Source organism: Vicia villosa, linkage group LG7 (genome assembly GCF_029867415.1).
Source record: "Vicia villosa cultivar HV-30 ecotype Madison, WI linkage group LG7, Vvil1.0, whole genome shotgun sequence".
Lineage (NCBI taxonomy): Eukaryota > Viridiplantae > Streptophyta > Magnoliopsida > Fabales > Fabaceae > Vicia > Vicia villosa.
Genome location: NC_081186.1, coordinates 78,964,601 through 78,984,772, shown reverse-complemented (window position 1 = coordinate 78,984,772; position 20,172 = coordinate 78,964,601). Strand labels below are relative to the sequence as shown.

Below are 20,172 nucleotides of genomic sequence, written 5' to 3'. Positions count from 1 at the left end.
ACAATGTAATCTTGATACGATTTAATACATAAATAATATAGAACATCATCAATGATGGTGTAGTTCTTAATTAAATTTTCTGGTTTACTTATGATTTACATTGTATGTGCTAGTATACTAAGATTTTTGGATATTCATCTCCGAAGTTATCTTTTTTGTAAAAAAAATTGTGGTTTTTTCGAATATACATATTCAAAAGGTAACTTGATGACATGATAAGGTTTCTAAAGTCCAAAGTAACTTAATACTTGTATGAATAGGGTGTCTCTCAACCCATTTTTTCTACACAACACACACAAACTAGAGAATGAGTTCCTATCCCCACCTTGCATATGTGTATTTCAATGGTGAGAATGCGTAACTTCCGCTTAGAGTCACTGAGGAAACATCTCTCGCATATCTGATATCCAAATTGAATACGCTAGTGCTTTTTCAGAAAATCGCATAGTTGTCAAGCTCGTGAATTTGTCACCCTCATTTGACAATGAAGTGAAGGTCTATTTCACCAACTTTAAACTGAAGACAGATGAAGATTTAAAGGTTATGTGGAGTGTTTTTCTCCGTTCTGAATCAAAGTGTCCGATTGAAGTGGATGTGAAGATTTAAAGATCCGTCAAGGATATAGTCATTAAGTTGCAACGTTCTGATGATAACATTATGTAATGTTGAATTTATTTTAATGACTATCTATGTAATGAATGTTTTAATGTAATGTCATGTTGATGTTAGTTTGTTTTTTAATTTGATTATGTCATGTATCTGTTTTTTGAGTTTTATGGTATCAGGTGATGTTCGGATATATTTCTTCGAACACATCCTTAAAAGACTTTGCATTTACATCTCAGAATTTAATTTAGTGTAAATGAATATTGGTATGTCTAGAGATATATCTCCGAAAATATAAGGCATTTTTTACTTTTTGTCCGGGACTTTAAAAAAGTATAAGGGTGTAAATGTGTAATGAGAAGTTGCCATATATCTTTGATTTTTCAAATGTAAACAATAAAAGTCCTTTCTTTTCTTCAACATTTCACAACTTTCTTTTTCATATGCTTTTTGTAAGAGTAGTGCTATTCATACACCCAATTGTTACACCTATACTTACACCCAATAGTACTTTACAGTAATCAGTAATGAAGTTGGTTAATGCAACATCCAGATATTAAAAATAATTTTTAGCAGTCACCAAACCTGGTTAATGCAGTGTAAAAACTTGGTTAATTCAGTAATAAAGTTGGTTAATGCAACATCCAGGTATTAAAAATATTTTTTAACAGTCATCAAACTTGGTTAATGCAGTAATGAAGTTGGTTAATGCACGTCCATGTATTAAAAATAAGCGTCCGTACATGAATAGTATTCGTCCGTACATGAATAGTATTCGTCCGTACATGAACAGTATCATCCGTACATGAACAGTGTCGTCCGTACATACGGTGTAGGTGTAAAATTTGGTGTAAGAATAACATTTCTGTAAATCACACGAGAAGATATATTCATAATAAAAAATATTCAAAAATTTTGAATTACTAACCAGTTTCGCTAATTTGAAATCAATTTTAAAAATCTGAAGTCGAATTTAGAAAGAAAACATCTAAAACAGAAAAAAAAAAAAAAAAAAAAACAACAATATGGGTCAAAAAACGCGATTAAATTTTTTTTAATAGAAATGAAAAATATTTTAGCAATGAAGATTAAGCCAATGAAAAGTGAAGAGGGAAATTTGAAATTAAACAGAAACATTTGGTTTCAATTTTAACCTTTTGGATAATAATCGGATTGTAACCAAATCCATATGGATCGATAATAAACAATTTTTAATGAATAATAATCGAATTGTAACCGAGCGAATCCATATGAACGGATAACCAACAATTTATAAATAAACCGTTGATACTCAGAGGCGCCTTTACTCAACATGGCTTCAGAGATAGCATATAGCTTAATATGATCCTTCAAATAATTTCAATATCAGGCAGACTTGATTACTATCTGAACATTGTTATAACTTTTCTAACCTACTAAGACAAAAAAAAAAAACAATGGAGTTTGGTCTCCAAACCATTCTGGCTATGGAGATAAATAAATATCACAAAGTACTTTAATATTAAAAATATATATGCACAAAGTCTATATATTTATACCAGTAATGAGCGGAATGAAACTAAAATTAAATTTAGAGACAATATATTTATTTTATTTTATTTCCGACCTAACACGTTTGACTCCTGTAAATTGTAATGCTCGATAGGCCTGTAGTGTTTAATTCAACGGTGTAGCTCCAATTTCTATAATCAATCAATAAACAGGTATTCAGCTTCAAACCATATCACCATTTAGTTGTATATTTCAGCTTTGAATTTGATTTCTGGACTGCGAATATCATCCTGGCTCTGAATTAACCTGATCTCTAAACTGGATGATTTGGGATCATGCCCAGCTAGTTTGTAATCATTCAGTGTCCTTTGCAAAAGTGCCTGCATACATTGTGATTATTCAAATCTCAGTCAATATCCTCACATTAATGATTCCACAACATTGGAGGGAGGACGAAAAGAACAAGATCAATGGCACCCTTAAAAAGCAAATACCTGTAAGCTTGAAACTGCAAGTTCTGCAGCCTTCTCGAGATTGTCCGGGTGTTTCTGGAATGAATAAATTCATGTTTTAGGTAAATATTATGCAATGAGGAGGAAGAATTATAACTCATAAGTAAATTGAAATTACATTGCTCCAACCGAGAAGAAGTGCAGTCATGAGATCGCCTGTTCCCTACCAGCATAAAAACAAAGAACATAATCAAAGCTAAAGTTATTGATTAGTTCTAAACAGGATAAGATTAAGAATGACAAACTTATTGAATATTTTTTAGTTTTGATGAAAATTTGAGGTCAAGGGAAACTTTGTTGCCCTAGTATTTTGTTCCCGATGAAATCAAAGGCACTGTGTTTATTGAAATGTACACACTGATGAGTAGGAGTAAATACAGCTCTACCCGATTTAGGGAAATGATCATATGTGAGTGATAATTCATAGAAATAACAAATGCCACAACATAGGCTCAAGTGGAATTTCATCCCTTTATGGATCCAAATGAATGCTGCCACTCGTTTTTCTTTTGAATAACATTGCAAAAACCAAACTATAAATTTATAGAATATTCATACCGTAAAATAAGCTTCTATTTTGGGAATTGGAATCTTAAATTGTTTGGGAGTTTGTCCCTGCATACAAAAGGTAATAAAAATTACGATATTATGAACAAATAATATAAAAATATAAATTGCCGAGTATAGATATAAATATAAATTGCCGAGTTTAGAGTTATAATTGTCAGTGAAGAGTATGGATAAGTAAAGACTTCGGCACTTCATACTTTACTGTTTCTGCAGTGGTTACCTATTGACATGTGAATTACGCTATTAGTCATATACCTAAATTAGAACAAAAATATTACCATTGATAACAACATTATACTTGACATTTATCCCACCTTTTCCTTTAAATTGCTGCCAATGAGGAGAAGTTTCCCATCTATATTTATACTTGTAATTATAACCTGAGCATGAACATACATTAGTTAAGTGATTGTGAGAAATAGAGCATAAGCAAACGTTAGTGATTATAGACTAGTTCATTGTGAATTGTGACATTAGGTCAAACCCTCTTGATGCTACCATATGTGTAATTCAGACTCAAGCTTTTGTTTTTGTGTGTGCAGATGTGCATAAGATCATCCTATCTATCACTCATATGATTTAAAAAAATTAAAATCCACAATTTTTATGGAGCCCAGAGTCCAACACACGAGATTTAAAGCAAACCTTTGAAGGTCCAACTGCATGAAGTAAGTTACAAGCTCTTCGACCATCTTCTTCCGACTGAATTCTGTCATACGAATCTTATTTCTATCAGATTACATAGTGGGCGTCCAACACACAAATAAATAGAAAAAAAAAGACGAGTCTGACAATCACAGCAGTGATATGAAAATATAATTTTTTTTAAAGAACACAAATATCTTCTAAGCCCAACATGCTATTTATATATAGAAAATAATATTTCAATAATGTATTGCCTTCTAAATATGAGGATGTTCTAAGGCCTATGGGTGTAATGTTAAGCTCCAAACCCAATTAGTTAGATAACAACAAATGATCACATACATTAGCACACATGCAACATCCTACTAAAAACTAACAAGAACTTTTTCTCTCAATGTAGGCGGTATCAAAACTGCCAAAGAACACATTATACAACATGCCAAAAAACAAAGATATCCATGTGTATGAGAAGGGGGCAATAACATTTATAAGCCCACACACCGTTTAAAAAATAATAAGAGATAGAGAGTGCATGAACTTCAAATAATTTCCTCTGTTTTTTTAGCATTACACAATTGTTCAAATTGCAATCTTGGGTTAAATATATTTGTAGTCCTTATAAATTTGGAAATATGTTAGTTTTAGCCCTTAAAAAACTATTATATGTTTATAGCCCTATACATAATAAAATACTATTGAGGGACTAAACGTACTATGTTTCTGTATTTTTTAGGACTAAAAATGTATGAAATTTTTCTAGGGACTACAGAAATATGTAACCCCACAAACTTTTATGTACAAGATAAAAGAAAATCATATGCTGTCATCTATACTGTTATATCTTACGAGACTGAACGCATTTGCATGTCAATATATGAATTTTCTTATAATGTATGCACATCATACAATAGCAATTTCCAAACAGAAAATTTCTTAAGTAATATTAATCAAGGATCAGGGTATAAATAACCTGAGTCCTGTCAGTAATTCTGCTTCAAATTGGTTGGGAGTCAACATTGAAGCCAGTGGAACAACCTGTTGAAATGTGCGATACTGAGATGTCAAAACAAGTAAGGGTAACATTTAAATGGGCCAGACATAAGAATGTACACTTGTGTCATGTCGTCTCATAAATAGGAACCCAATAACACCATGGATGAAAATCTAATTTCAGTTATGGATAAATAAATTTGAATTCCATATGATAACTTAGCCAGAGAGGTTCGTGTATGGTAAACATGTTACATGTATAATATTTACACATATACACTTGCAGAAACATCTTTTTGGATCAGTGACAACAGTCTTACCCTCTCACGGTACACCGTCACCAGCTCTTCTGGAACGTAAAGCTTTCCTTCGTCACCCAATACAGGATCACATACTGGCAAGGAAACAAAACACATATCTGAATAGGCAACTTTCCTTTAAATACAAGATAAAGAAAAAATTCTGTGAAGATTGACACCTAACAAACGAAAAGTATAAAATCATATTCCGCATGCTTTATGTGTCAATGCTTACAAATGATAATAACAATGAAGAATGAGGGTTGAAACTAAACATAATTAGAACATATGGTTCAGTTCAAGCAGCTATATAATTTTCGTGGTTAAATTTGTTCCTAAAATGGACATATTCTGAACTAATAACCTCAAAGTTAGACTTAGACCAAATCTATGTCTCAAATAGAACTTAACCAACCCACTAATCAGAAATCTCACCATATGTAAGCTTAGGGTTTATTGTCCGAAGCTTGGAGACAACATCCAATACGGTATTGAGAAAAGAAACTGAACCAATATAACCTGAAAATACATGAGTTAGACTTAGATCCAAAGTTAGAATAATCAAAATAAGAACAATTTTGAAACACAAAAACTGGAAGTTTAGCAAAAATATCAAAATAGGGGGCATATAAGAATAGCACGTAACATATAATTTCTAATAAGGGTGGCCCAGTGCGTGAAGGCTCCCAACAGGTGGTGTTTGGGTTTGGGGAAGCTAAATGAACACCGCCTTACCCACCAAGTAGAGAGACTACTTCCAAGATTTGAAACATAGTTTCTAATACCAAAGAAGACGTAGTTGCAGGATTGTAACAGTGTCATTAATAGTGGATTATAGAAAATATCGAAAGGCCAAAAATTGGGTATGTGAAATAGTAGAATAGTGCTGTGAGCATATAGCAGAAGCCACATAGCCGTTGAAATAAGTCAATTATATATAGATATAAAGGCACTGTGCATACAAATAAAAACGGAATGGAGGCTGAACATAGCTTATATATAGAAAAGATTATGTATTATGGACAATATAGGAGTAATCCTCACCGACTCTTCCATATTTTTATTATAAAATAACTCATGTCCCGCACACATGCAGATTTTCCAGCTGTATCAATTAAAAAAAAATCTCTTTTTTCCACTATTGGCGTTATATCAGCTAGTAGAAACTGGAATGCCGATATTATTTCCCTAATAGCGAAACTAGGATAGGCCGCTATTTGACAACACTAAACTTCAAAAATTGAAAAACACTAAAATGCTATTTTTTGCGCTATTGCGGCTATATCAGCTGGCATAAATTGGAATGCCTGCTACCATTGCCCTAGTAGTGAAACTAGGATAGCGCTACATTTTTCGTAGAAAATGCTTCAAAAATCCGCTGTGCTATAGAGCCACTATTTGACAACACTAACAGAAACTTCAAAAATTAAAAAATACTAAATTGGAATGTCGGCCACCATTTCCCTAGTAGTGAAACAAGGATAGCGCAGCGGTTTATGTAGAAAATTCTTCAAAAATCCGTTATGCTATAGCGCCGCTATTTTACAACACTAGCGGAAACTACAAAAATTCAAATTAAAAAACACTAAAATTCTCTTTTTTGCACTATTGCAGCTATATCAGCTGGCATAAATAGGAATGCTGGGCACCACCATTGCCCTAGTAGTGAAACTAAGACAGCACCTTGGTTTTCGTAGAAAATTCTTCAAAAATCTGCTATGCTATAGTGCGGCTATTTGACAATAACACTAAGGGAAACTTCAAAAGTTAAAAAAACACTTAAGTCCTCTTTTTTGCGCTATTGCGGCTATATCAGCTAGCATAAAGTGAAATGCCGGCCACCATTGCCCTAGTAGTGAAACTAGGATAGCGCTGCGGTTTTCGAAGAAAATTCTTCAAAAATCCACAATGTTATAGCGTCGCTATTTGGCAACACTAATGGAAACTTCAAAAATTGAAAAACACTAAAGTCCTCGTTTTTGCGCTTTGCGGCTACATCAACTAGCATAAATTGGAAGGCCGGCCACAATTGCCCTAGTAGCGAAACTAGGATAGTGTTGTGATTTCTGTAGCAGTTTCATCTAAGTCCAATATGCTATAGTGCTTCCGCTATTTGACAAAATTCAAAAATTAAAAACCCTAAAATTATCTGTTATTTCGCTATTGCCGCTATATCGACTAGCATAAATTAAATACCGCTATTGCCCTAGTAGCGAAACTGGGATAGCATTGCAGTTTTCGTAGGAGATTCATCAAAAGCCGCTATGATATTGCGCCGCTATTTAACAGCACTAATGGTAACTTCAAAAATTAAAAAACACATCTTTTCTTCCCTGATATTGCGGCTATATCAGCTAGCATAAATTAGAATACTGACCACTATATCCCTATATCAAAACTAGGATAGCGGTGTGGTTTACGTAGTAGATTCATCAAAATCCACTATGCTATTTGACAACACTGTTAACGGTAACTTAAAAAATTTAAAAAATCCTAAAATTCTCTTCTTTTTTTTCCACTATTGCTGCTATGTCGGATAGAAGATATCAGAAAGCTGACCGCTATTGCCATAATAGAGAAACTAGAATAGCATTGCGGTTTCAGTAGCGGATTGGTCAAAATCCGTATGCTATACCGCTGTCACTATTTGACAACACTAATGGTAATTTCAAGATTCAAACTACAATAAATAACAATAACTCTGAAATAAATATACTTATTTTATAGTTGCCAAACACGTATACGATTTTCAGTTCACTTCGTGAGGGAATGTGATATATACAATTTACAACTAAAATATACAGACATGAAACTCTTTGACATCATAAGTACCTGTTAATAAGTGAGTGTAGTACAATAAATCATTAGCTTCAAGACCTTCAATCAGTTCCCAGAGTTGCTGTCCATTTAAAACCTGGCCCTTGAATGATGGATACCCTGCACAATCCTCAAATCTATTACACAAAAATTTCACTCTCACTTAAAAAGACGAAACCTTTCCAGATAACCTTACACAACATGTACCAGGTCCGAGATTCCCAATTTTGAAAGATAAAGAAACAAAAGAGGCTTGCATGTGAAACGCCCGAATGAAATTAAGAATGAGGTAAAGGGTTTAAACTCTAACTACCACCAACATACTACACATCGTTGGCATCTCCACCATCAGAGACGCACACGTGGTTACATTTAATTACGTTTACTTTCTTCAATTATTAGTGGTGCACTATGAAGCACAGACACTAAAAACACGACACTGACACAGAAACGTCAACGCCGATAATAATTGAAGAAAATGAATAAATTAAACATCCTGTGTCGGTTTTGGATATTGCCACATACACACTTAATTTAGAGGTGGTGCATGACATGTGCGTCAGTATCTGTTGTCCATGTTTGTAAAACTTCATATCTAACAACTAGCATTTGTCTATTGAAAAAAAGCTTGCCTGTGTGATTGGAAAACTGCACAGAATGAATTGGATCCACATCAAATCCCAAAAGTTGGAGAGGAAAAACAGCTGATTTATTTCCAACATAACCCTGAGAGAGTAACAGCACATAAAACCAAAATGTCACCACCATACATACACACTAAACCAACGGCCAAACCAGCTTAACCTCAACATTCAGAATTCACTATACAATAATACATAACAAACAATAGCATGCTTTTGAATAATCAATATGAATAGTTTACAGATTCAATAATACACGAAATTGAAATCAAAAAGAAAAACCTGAACAGTATGAGATTGAATGCTGAGCACACGTCCGGTTTCGGAAGGAAGAGCTAGGGAGAGAATCGGCGGCGCCATGTATGAATTCCTCCTCCGTGAATCTGAAACAAACCGAAAAATGGAAAGTAAGGTAAAAGTAGATGAAAATCGCGTATCTAGCTCGGAATACGTGGAGATGATTACCGGAGAATAAGGAGTTTCTGGAGAAAATCTCGAAGGGGTTGGGATTGAGTGAGGAGAAACCGCGGAGTATCGTTGCCGGTTTGAGTAGAGAGAGATGAATCATGAATGGGAAGGAGAATGTAGATATTTAATATTGGAGTTCAATGAATCACAACCATTGACTCACTAAGATTTGATTGCATTAAGTAATGTGGTGTTGTCAATATAACTATTTACATACTATGCATCAAAATTCAAATCATATACCTAATTTCTTTGGAATTATTAATCTATAAAAGAAAACTAACATTATAAAATTTTAACACTAATTCAAAGGGTAAGATTCTTTTCACATATAGGTCCAAGACTTAATCAAGTTCTAACGATCAGAAATTATATAAAATTTAAATATACTTAATATGAGAAAAGAAGTCATGCATTGACGATGTAAAATATAGTTTTACATGTCAATCAATCATAACTATGCATTCAATTATATTTTATTTTTATTTTAAAAAACTTTTAATAATATGATATAATATTAGTGAATATTAAATTTTTAGACGATAGAATATATAAATATGTGAGACAATTTTATCCAATTAAATATTAAGTTAAATTTCTTTTGAGTTAGAAGTAAAAATTAATCTTTAAAAAATATATTGTTATATTATTTATAAATTTTAAAATAGTGTACCAATGATAAAAGATAGATTGGGATCAGTTAGATCAATCCATTATCTTGTGCAGACCAAACTGAAGTTTGTTTCTCACCTCCACCATTTTGCTTGTTCCGCGTGTGTATAGTTATTTAGCGGACATACTTAAAGAGGACAGACAAGTAGATAAGATTTTGTGTCTTTTGTCTTTAGGAGTGGCAGGGCCCTTTCTTTTTTGAAGTGGCAAACCAATATTTTTATTTTATTTTTTATTTTTTTTTGTAAATTTGTCACTCTTTACAAAAATTAAAATGTACTTTCTTCGTCTCAAAATACATGTCGTATTTGAGTATTTCACATATATTAAAAGGTGTAATAAATGAATGAGAGAATATCAATTTGAGTAATGCTAACATGTGTCCTTAAGAAATTAATTACTCCCTCCATTTCATAATAAGTGTCATGAAATTTTCACACTTTAAAAAATGATTAATTATGTTGATTTCAATAATAAAATGAGTCTCATTTACTAAAATAATCTTATTAATAATAGGTAGTGGAGTACTTAAATGAATTAAAATACAATAAATAAGGGTAAGTTAGTGGAAGAAATAATAAATATTACATTAATATTCTAAATTGACAAATAATTTGAGAAAAATAAAAATTAGAAAGATGACACTTATTGTGAGACAGATGGAGTATATATTTGTAATTAATTCAATACAAAAGTTTCAAGATAAAGTTTCTTTATTTAGGTTTTATTTAAGTCTTAACATGTGCCTAAGAGCACATGTAAGTATTATGCTATCAATTTTACCATATTATCCTTATTATTTATTGGTGTATTTTAATGATCATAAATATTAAGGGAGAGAAGAATGATGTAAGAAGTATTAATTGAAAGAAAAAATGAAAATTATATTAAAAACCAAAAATAACATTTATTTTAGGACAAATATTTTATTAAAATGTAAGGGAGAGAGAGTATAGATTACTTAAAAATATATATAAAGATAAAAGTTTTAAATTAATTATGATTAATTCATGATTTACAAAATTGTGAATTTAATTTGTATTATCTTTGGTATAAATTTAAAACCTCTAATTAAATTGAAAGAACTTTTTGTCGTCTCATCAAATATTTTTAAGTGATTGATTTACATTACAAAATTTTATTATATTATATAAATTCTATTTGTTAAAATATAAATTAGAAAAAGGGAGATGTATGGTTGGTATAAAATAGTTTTAAAATTATTTGGATTACATGACAAATTAAGTGATTGATTTACATTACAAAAACTAAGTGATTTTTAAGTGAATGATTTACATTTCAAAGATTCATTATATTATATAAATTCTATTTTGTTAAAATATAATATGAAAAAAATAGGAGATGTATGGTTGGTATAAAGTGGTTGATAAATACAAATATTTTTATAACAACAACGGTACTAAAAATGTTATTAAAACATAATAATTGATATAACATTGCATAGTGCAAACATCACATTGGACATGCAAATATTTATTGGACAATACATAATAAAAAAAAGTTGTTTATACAGTTGCATTTTAATTCTAACTTTATTTTATATTTTATGTATCTATAAATATAGGTTCTGTTTGGGAAGACAACTTTTCGAGCTTATAGCTTATGTCTTATGTCTTATAAGCTCATATGATAATTTAGACCTGTTTGATAACGGTCTTTTCATCACGAGCTTATAGCTTATTTTATTAGCTTATAACTTATTTTCCAGACGCTATTTCAAATAGCGTTTTAGCTTATGTCTTATAGCATATTACTTTTTCTTCCTTTTTTATTCTTATTATTTCAATTAAAATCTATTTTTAACCCTTATAATTTATTTTAATTTAAAATAAAATAATTATATATTAAATATCTTTTATGTCATTTTACATTTATAAGTTAATTGAACCGCTAATTTTACCAAACACTTCAATGAACTTATAAGCTATCAGTCTCAATCATCCGCTATAACCTATAAGTCATCTGTCATCAGCCATCAGTCATAAGCTATAAGCTATCAGCTAACTTATCAGTCAACCGCTATTTTTACCAAACAGACTCATAGTTTTTATTTTTATTTTTGTATAAATTAATTATAAAACATATTTTTAAATACTAAATATTCAATTTAATTGCTTATAATGAAATAATCAATTTAATTATTAATTTAATTTATATTTTACGTTTCTATAAATATATACTTTTTGTATAATTTAATTATAAAAAAATATTTTTAAATACTAAATACTAAAAAAAATATCTTTATCATTAAACAGCTTATTTTATGTCGAAGTAATTGAAAATAAAAAATATTAATAATTTACTCAATTCAACTAAAATTATTTCTGATACAAAATATGGTTACTTTTTCTAATGAAGATTTAAAAAAATGAAGATAAAATATGTAAAATTGAAATATATATTATTTATGTAAAATAATTTTAGTAAAAATAATTTTGTTTTTTAAAAAAAAAAACATTTCTTTCTTTTAAAAATAATAAAAAAATTTGATAAAATATTTTTTTATTTACATTTTTACATTTTATTCTATTTTAAACTATAATATATCATCCAAACTTATAAATACTATAACATATTAAGATAAAATAAATTATATTAAATTTTATTTATGATAAATAAAAATGTACCAAAAATAATTTATTCAATTGAGCGTATTTATGTTAGAATATATATAATATGTTATTAATTGAAATTTATATAATTAAATCAATAATCATAAAATCTTTTTTGGTACAAAATGATCCTACAATACATATGAATCAAATGATTTTCAATATAAATACTAATAGAATGAGTCATATAATAAGACGAATGAAATGAATCAAATGATTTTCAATATAAATACTAATAGAATGAGTAATTTGCGTTAAAAATTAAAGATTACAAAAAAATGTGTTATAATATAAAAATTGGTAAAATTTTAAAGTATAGTATTGCAATATAAAATAAATACATAAGTAATGTATGAATTAAATAGTATCAAAATTGTATGATAATATGAAATATTCTTCATTATTTTAAGATCACAAAAATAAAACTAATATATTATTATTGATTCAAACATGCCAATTATATTAATTTAAAATACCAATAAATTTTATTTTCTCCTAATATGAAAATTTTATGCAATGGGAAAATGAAGTTATGAAAATTCTCCTTTCACTCACGCTTTCTTCTCTCTCATCAAACCTCAGCAGCTCAACTCCTCTTTTCTCCCTATTAACCAATTTCTCAATTGAAATCATGTAACGTAGCTACTGGGTGGTGTGTTGAGGTCTCTCCTCTACACCACCTTTTCACCTTTGGGCTGTCTGTTGTGGTTTCTCCGACTTTTCTTCGATGTTTTCTAGTGGCAATTGGTCCTCTGGTTGTATTCCAGTTAGCCTCCTTTGGATTAACCGATTTTGGTTCTTAACTGCTCTGGTTTGGTCCTGGCATTGTTCTCTACGGGTGGATCTTCAGATCTAGAGTTGTGGTGTCTCCTTCGATTTTGGTGGTTTCCGGTTATGTTCTCTCCGGAGCTTTTGCGGAAGCTTCTTCTCTGATGGATCCTTTGTTGGTTTGTGTTTTGGGTCCTGAGTTTGTTTCCTAATTTTTTGATTCTCTGATTATTCCAGATCTGACAATAAAAACGCCCCCGTCAAATCCCGAATGGAAGAAAATGTGAGAAGATCAACAAGGCAAAGAGGATTTCCTCCGAGACTCCAAGATTATGAGCTGTTCTGAGATTAGAAAGTCACTGATGATGGTGATTTCATCCATTTAGCACTTATGGCCGAATCCAAACCTATTAAAACGGAAGAGACCTTGAGTGATCCAAAATGAATTTGTTCTTTGAAGAAGGATCTGGAGTTAATTAAGAAGAACAAGACTTGGAGTTAGTTGAACTACCGGAAGGAAAGAAGCTAATTGGTGTAAGATGGGTGTACAAAGTAAAGGCAAGTCCCAAGGGTGAAATAATCAAGCATAAGGCTCAATTAGTTGTAAAGAGATTTTTGCAAAGAGAAGACATAAAATTTGAAGATGTATTTGTACCATGATCTAGAATTGAAATCATTATACTAGTTGTTAGTATTGCAAATAACAAAAATTGGTACATCTACCAAATAGATGTCAAATTCACATTTTTATACGGACTACTTGAAGAGTAAGTTTATGTAGAATAACCCCTTGATTTTGTTGTGAAAAACCAATAGTCAAAGTTCTAAAAGTTGAAAAAAGTGTTGTCGGTTTAAAACAAGCTCTAAATGTTTGAAACAAGAAGATAAATGATTTCTTAAAGGATATTGGCTTCAAGAAGTGTGTATCTGAATATGGTGTGTATGTGAAGAAGGATACAGATGAAAGAGTAATAATCCTTTGTCTATACATAGACGATTTATTGACTATAGGCAGCGATGAAAATTGCATTTCTAAGTTCAAGAGTGAGCTTATGAAGGAGTTTGAGATGTCCAACCTTGGCCTTATGACATACTTCCATGGTATTGAGTTTCACAAGTCCAAGAAGAGACTGCTCATGCACCAAAGAAGGGACACACTTGAGATTTTGAAGAAGTTTGAAATGGACCATTGTAATTCTGTCATTACTCGAGCTGAATAGAGGCCACAATTGTCAAAGAATTAGGATGAGTAAGATGTTAATCCAACTCAGTATAAGGGGCATATTGGATCCTTGCATTATTTTTGCAATACACAACCAAATTTGGTGTTTAGTGTCGATATTGTGAGTAAATTCACGGAGAGACTGAAGGTGTATCTCTTGGCCGCAATCAAGAGGATTCTAAGATATGCCAAAAGATCTATTGGCTGAGGATTTCTCTTTCCCGCAGCGGACACAGGTAGAAAATGCAATTTGCTCAATATTATCGACTTCGATTGGTGCAAAGATAAAGATGATAGAAAGTTTACAGCTGGATACATCTTTATATTCGATGAAACACCAATCTCATGGTGTTAAAAGAAGGAATTGGTCGTAGCACTCTCTTCTTGTGAGGTTGAGTACATCGCTACTTTGTTATGTGGGTGCCAAGCCGTGTGGTTAATGAATCTGTTAAAGGATCTGGGCAACAAAGATGGTGACTCTATAATGCTCATGGTTGACAATGTTTCCGCTATAAACTTTGTTAAGAACCCAATTGCACATGGGAGGAGCAAACATATTGAAATGAGGTTTCACTATTTAAGATAGCTTGTTAGTGAACGAAGGTTGAGATTGAGATATTGTATAAGTGAAGACCAATGGATCGATTTTTTGACCAAGTGAGTCACAATTGAAGTGTTCAAGAGATTGAAGAAGAACATGGGCATGGGAGACTTGAAGCACTTGCATTAAGGTGGTGTGTTGTGGAAAAATCAATAATTCAAGTACTGTAATCGATTACTACATTTTGGTAACCAATTACAGGGCGTAGTATTTTTAGTTGTTAGAACAGGTGTAACCAGTTATTGCTCTTTGGTAACCGATTACCTCTATGTTGAGTTTTATTTTTAGAGATAGTTGTAACCGGTTACAAGTAGACAACTTTAAGTTATTTTAAGTTTGTTGTTTGTGTCCCAATCTATTGTAATTAATTTGTATAAATACCCAAAGAATATCTAATCAATATTAATGTGCATTCTCACCATACTCTCCAACTCTCTCCCTTTACACACTCAATTTTACTCTATTTTCCACCAACCTTATAATTCCAAATTTCAACATAAATAAAAAGAGGAGGGATATATTTACTCCAAGAGTAAGTTATCAACACTTACTCCCCATCTTGACCATTTATTCTTTTCAATCTAATGGTTAAAATTAATGAGTATTAGTTTTCTCTCTCCACATTTAATTAGTCATTAATTTTAATCATTAGATTGAGAAAAATCAATGGTTAAGATGTGGAGTAAGTATTGATAACTTACTCCTGGAGTAAGAATATCCCTCCTCAAATAAAAATATCCAATTTCAAAACCACTTAAAATGTTCCTGCACAATCATCATCTAAACTGACTTAAACATACAATATATCATCAACTTAATCACCTTATTAGTGACTCATGTATCAGGGGCGGAGCCAAGGCCCAACTAGCCCGGACAGGCGCTGGGCTCAACCCCTATTTTTCTTGTACTTCCCTCACTTTAATAGTCGAGTTTTAGACAAAATCAGGGACAAAATTAATAAAATTAGGGTGTGAAAATTAAAACAGATGAATAATCAATGGTGTAAAGTTTTCGCCCAGGCTACCTAAAATTTCTAGCTCCGCCAATGTCATGTATAACATCACAAAATGCTCCACCAATATTAAGGTAAAAAGTCAGAACAATGCTATCATTTTAATATCAACTTTCAACAAACAAATGAATCATTAATATTATATCAAGAATAATCAACATACCAGCCATTAGTTTTCTCAATCTACTAACCATTTATTTCATTATATTTATTAGATAAATCAAATCCAAAAAGAAAAACATTTATAAATGTGAGAATCAAAATAATGAATTTAGAACCAGTACTACTACTAGTAGTGTGACTATCATTAAACTAAGACCAAGAGAAACCAATAAAATAGTCAAAATCTTTTTGACTCCTTCCCTCATGAAGCATTTACATTGAGGAAATAAACCAAAAATCACAGTCCAACCAAATTCAGTTAGGTTGAAAGTAACCGTCTCTCCAACAATGAAGCGAAAGAAATGGTCCGAACAAGAAGAACAAACCCTACTCTCAAAATACTCTGAGCTTCTCCGTTCCGGCACACTAACCAAACTCAAAACTCGCGAGAAAAAGTTCAAACCAATCGCCGATCATCTCAACGCCGTTCACCACCTTCACGACTCCACCGCCTTCCCTTTCAAGTGGTCCTGGCGCGACGTTTCCATCAAAGTACAAAACATGCGTCATCAGTACATCGGCGTTAAACACAAGATCCGTATAACGTCTCAGTCTCAGTCTCAATCTCATCAGTTTAATTGGAGTGACGGTGTGAATCATTGGGGGAATTTTTTGAATTATAAACAAGTTTTCGGTGATGTTCAAATTGATCCTAAACCGAATTGTAATCATAATGATAATAATAATGATGATAATTGTGATTCTTGTGATTTAGGGTTTGGAATTGATGAATCTGATGATGGTGATGACGACGACGATGGCGATGACGATGATGTTAGTGAAGAAGAATTGAAGAGATTGGGATTGGGGGTTTTGAAATTGAGGGAGGTTATGGTGAAGAGGGAAGAGAAGAGGAGGGAGAGAGAGTTTTCGAAGGAGAAAGTGGAGTGGAAGAGGGATGAATTTGAGTTTAAGAGAAGGGAATGTTGTTGTGGTGAGAGGGAATTGGAATTCGAGATGGAGATGGAGGAGAGGGAATTGAAAAAAGAGGTTGAGAAGAGGGTGAGGTTGGAGAAGGAGCTTGAGGAGGAAAAGAGGAGGAGAAGGAAAGTGGAGGAGAAGATGGAGGAAGAGGAGATGGAGTGGAGGGAGAGGATGGTGGCGATGCAGATCGAGCATGAGAAACAGATGATGCAGATGCATGCGGAGGCTTGTCATAATCAAATGCAGGTTCTTGGAGTTATGGCGAGAATACTGTGTCAGTTCTTTGGTTCGGGAAATGATGGATTGGGGGGTGCTGGGTTAGGGACATTGCCTCCTCAGGTGTTGCATCATGGTGGGGAGTTAGGGAGTGTGAAACCCGATGCTAGTTCGCCTTCGGAGTTTATGTAGAAGTTTGTTCTTTTGTGAGTACACACACTGTTCTTTTTTATTTCTGTTATTTTTGTGAGTACACATTGTCAAGAGCTGAAATGAATGATTCTTCATTGAAATTCAGTAGTTGTTATTTACTGTATCGAGAAATGTCATTTCTGTTCTTTTTTTGTATTAGTTAGATGATTCTGAAATTCAGTAGTTGTATCATATTTTGTGAACTTTTGAAGAAAATGTCCGAATTTGAGGAAGACAGACAAGGTGAAACTTGACTGCTGGATAGCCCCAACACGAAACAGCTGAGCATGTATAACAATTTTCTAAGCTTTAAGAGTACTATGGAATTTGTAGCTTGTGAAAAGATGTAAAATGTAATCCATTAGTACTTGGTAATATATAGAAGTAAATTGTGTTGAAATTTCAATAATTTATTTAGGTGTTCAGTCTTTCAGCTTTTGATTTCACTGGTTAGTGTCTAAGTTGATTTATATTGTCCTTTTATTATTTAGCTGGTGATTATTATGGCCCTGTAGACATTGCATTAGAGTTATGACTGTGTTCGGTTCGTCATGTGTGTTCAAGCTTCTCAGGATATACTAAGAAAAGAGCAGAGGAGTAACTGAATAAGCAAGTTCGAAAATATGTCTTCTCCGGATATATGTTGTACCTTTTGAAATTTGTAGTTAGCTGGTGAGTAGTCATAATATGCTGAGTGCAAAATCAGTTCCAACTCCCTCATTTTGGTGCATATGAAATCTGTTTCTTTGGCTTTTCTTCTATAGCTCTTTTTCTTGCTGTCATGGTTTTATTTTAGAATTAGAGCTTATGACTACTTCAACCTCAAGAGGTGAATAATGTTCAAACCTTATAAGAATTAATTTAGCCGTATTTCTAGTTGACGTGGGTTCTCAACGATAATGCACACGCTTCAAATGTTGTAATACTTGTGTAAACAACTGTATGCTGTTACCATATAATATAGATAGATGCATGACATATTTTTGATCCTTTCTTTCATCAAAATTGAGCTCAACTTCTAGGCTTCATGGGCAGCATTAGATTGTTTAATTAGTTTGAAGAATATGTTTTTATTTCTTTATTTGTGCTGGACTAAAATACTTACCATTATGAATTTCAAAGAGCTTTTTCCCTGTATATTATTATAGATTATCATTTCTTAAATGACAGTGTCTTCTGCTTCCAAGCATATTTCTTATTTATCTAACTTGTTCATTCTGCTGTGGTGTGGAAGTTTCTTGATTCTTTTCCTACAAGTTTGTTGAAATGCCCTGAAATGAGGGAATTGTTCCCAGAACAAATATGAGATTCACTTGTCCTGACATTTTATTTCCCAACTCCCTATAGTATATTCAATATGTTGAAAGCATATCAAAAGGAGGTAATTTATGATTGACACCTCAACTTGTTGTAGATTGTGAATTACATTGGTCACAGAGGTTGGGCAAGGAAAGTACTATTGTTATGAACATTATGCCGTCAATGTTGTTATTATTATTTTTTAATTTCTTTTTAGAAATGTGTTTCAAGCTTACTATCAGTTATTACCTTAACTTCTAAAATTCGTGTTTGATCAAATGAGAAGGTTCTCAAAACCCAAGCTGGTCTATTTTGAAGTTAACTGGACTGGGTTAGATTTGATTCTGCAAATTAGTGTTTCAGGTTGGGATATATCACATTTTGGGAAGAAAAAGAGTGAGGTTTGGAAAGAAAAATGGAAGTCTGAATCACCCCAGCAAGAATAGTTGAAGCTATCAAAGAACAAATAAAAGGGACCATATTGAGTTATATTTTTCTTGCTTTGTGTGAGCTTGGTTAGTCTGTGCAAGTGCAAGGGGAAGATATTATGATACACAGTGACCTATGTTCTTCCCATTTTTCAGCCAAACTCCAATTATTTTATTTGCAGTTGTTTTTGAAGTTTAGCAGTGGATTAAATTTGATTGATATGAGTAAGAACATTTTGAGAAATTTTAGTTGTAAAATTAGGATTTTGTTCAATCCTACGCTATCTTTGAAGATTTACAATTGTGGTCATACAAAGGATTGTGAGTTTGGTGGGATCATTATGGTATTGTCTGGGAGATTGTACGAGTTGGGAAGTTGACCCATGGCTTAATCCAAAGTGAAAACCTAAATGTCATCGATATCTTTCCACTAATCGTTTCTAATTCTCCGTTCCTCTTTATTGAAAGGAATGGTAAAAAGCTGTTGTATTTTATTCCTCAGCTCTAGGCTGATATATATAATGGTAATACAATAATGATATTAATTCTTTCTTTAATGGAGAATAAAGGGAAATAATACAAATAGAAATAATATATTCCAACACCCCCCCCACATTTTGAGAAATTTTAGTTGTAAAATTAGGATTTTGTTCAATCCTACGCTATCTTTGAAGATTTACAATTGTGGTCATACAAAGGATTGTGAGTTTGGTGGGATCATTATGGTATTGTCTGGGAGATTGTACGAGTTGGGAAGTTGACCCATGGCTTAATCCAAAGTGAAAACCTAAATGTCATCGATATCTTTCCACTAATCGTTTCTAATTCTCCGTTCCTCTTTATTGAAAGGAATGGTAAAAAGCTGTTGTATTTTATTCCTCAGCTCTAGGCTGATATATATAATGGTAATACAATAATGATATTAATTCTTTCTTTAATGGAGAATAAAGGGAAATAATACAAATAGAAATAATATATTCCAACACCCCCCCCCTCTCAAATTG

The 20,172-nt window shown here is 32.1% G+C and overlaps 2 protein-coding genes across 3 annotated transcripts; one reads left to right on the top strand and one right to left on the bottom strand.

Annotated features, from left to right (window-relative positions):
• Window positions 1–2,043: 2,043 nt before the first annotated feature.
• On the bottom strand, window positions 2,044–9,227 carry LOC131620929 (pyridoxal kinase). Its single transcript, XM_058892117.1, has 13 exons — window positions 9,037–9,227; window positions 8,854–8,954; window positions 8,563–8,656; window positions 7,946–8,050; window positions 5,549–5,632; window positions 5,135–5,208; window positions 4,795–4,859; window positions 3,825–3,888; window positions 3,494–3,559; window positions 3,168–3,224; window positions 2,728–2,772; window positions 2,592–2,645; window positions 2,044–2,477 (listed from the first exon to the last, which is right to left on the bottom strand). Exons 1-13 carry the CDS (start codon window positions 9,137–9,139, stop codon window positions 2,337–2,339), a joined length of 1,053 nt encoding a protein of 350 aa, XP_058748100.1. The 5' UTR covers window positions 9,140–9,227; the 3' UTR covers window positions 2,044–2,336.
• Window positions 9,228–16,247: 7,020 nt separating this feature from the next.
• LOC131620928 (stress response protein NST1-like) lies at window positions 16,248–19,412 on the top strand. Of its 2 annotated transcripts, none has more exons than XM_058892115.1 (2): window positions 16,248–17,455; window positions 17,933–19,412. In XM_058892115.1, exon 1 carries the CDS (start codon window positions 16,398–16,400, stop codon window positions 17,439–17,441), a length of 1,044 nt encoding a protein of 347 aa, XP_058748098.1. In that variant the 5' UTR covers window positions 16,248–16,397; the 3' UTR covers window positions 17,442–17,455; window positions 17,933–19,412. The 2 variants fall into 2 exon arrangements, with proteins under 2 accessions (XP_058748098.1, XP_058748099.1); XM_058892116.1 differs by lacking the exon at window positions 17,933–19,412 and having other exon boundaries at window positions 16,248–16,743; window positions 16,825–17,850.
• Window positions 19,413–20,172: the final 760 nt, after the last annotated feature.

Coding starts and splice junctions, on each gene's coding strand:
- LOC131620928 (XM_058892115.1), top strand. CDS start 16,398: ATGAAGCGAAAGAAATGGTCCGAACAAGAAGAACAAACCCTACTCTCA.
- LOC131620929 (XM_058892117.1), bottom strand. CDS start 9,139: ATGATTCATCTCTCTCTACTCAAACCGGCAACGATACTCCGCGGTTTC. Junction 8,051..8,562: donor GCAGTTTTCCAATCACACAG/GCAAGCTTTTTT, acceptor AGGATTGTGCAG/GGTATCCATCATTCAAGGGC. Junction 2,478..2,591: donor TTGCAGTTTCAAGCTTACAG/GTATTTGCTTTT, acceptor CAATGTATGCAG/GCACTTTTGCAAAGGACACT.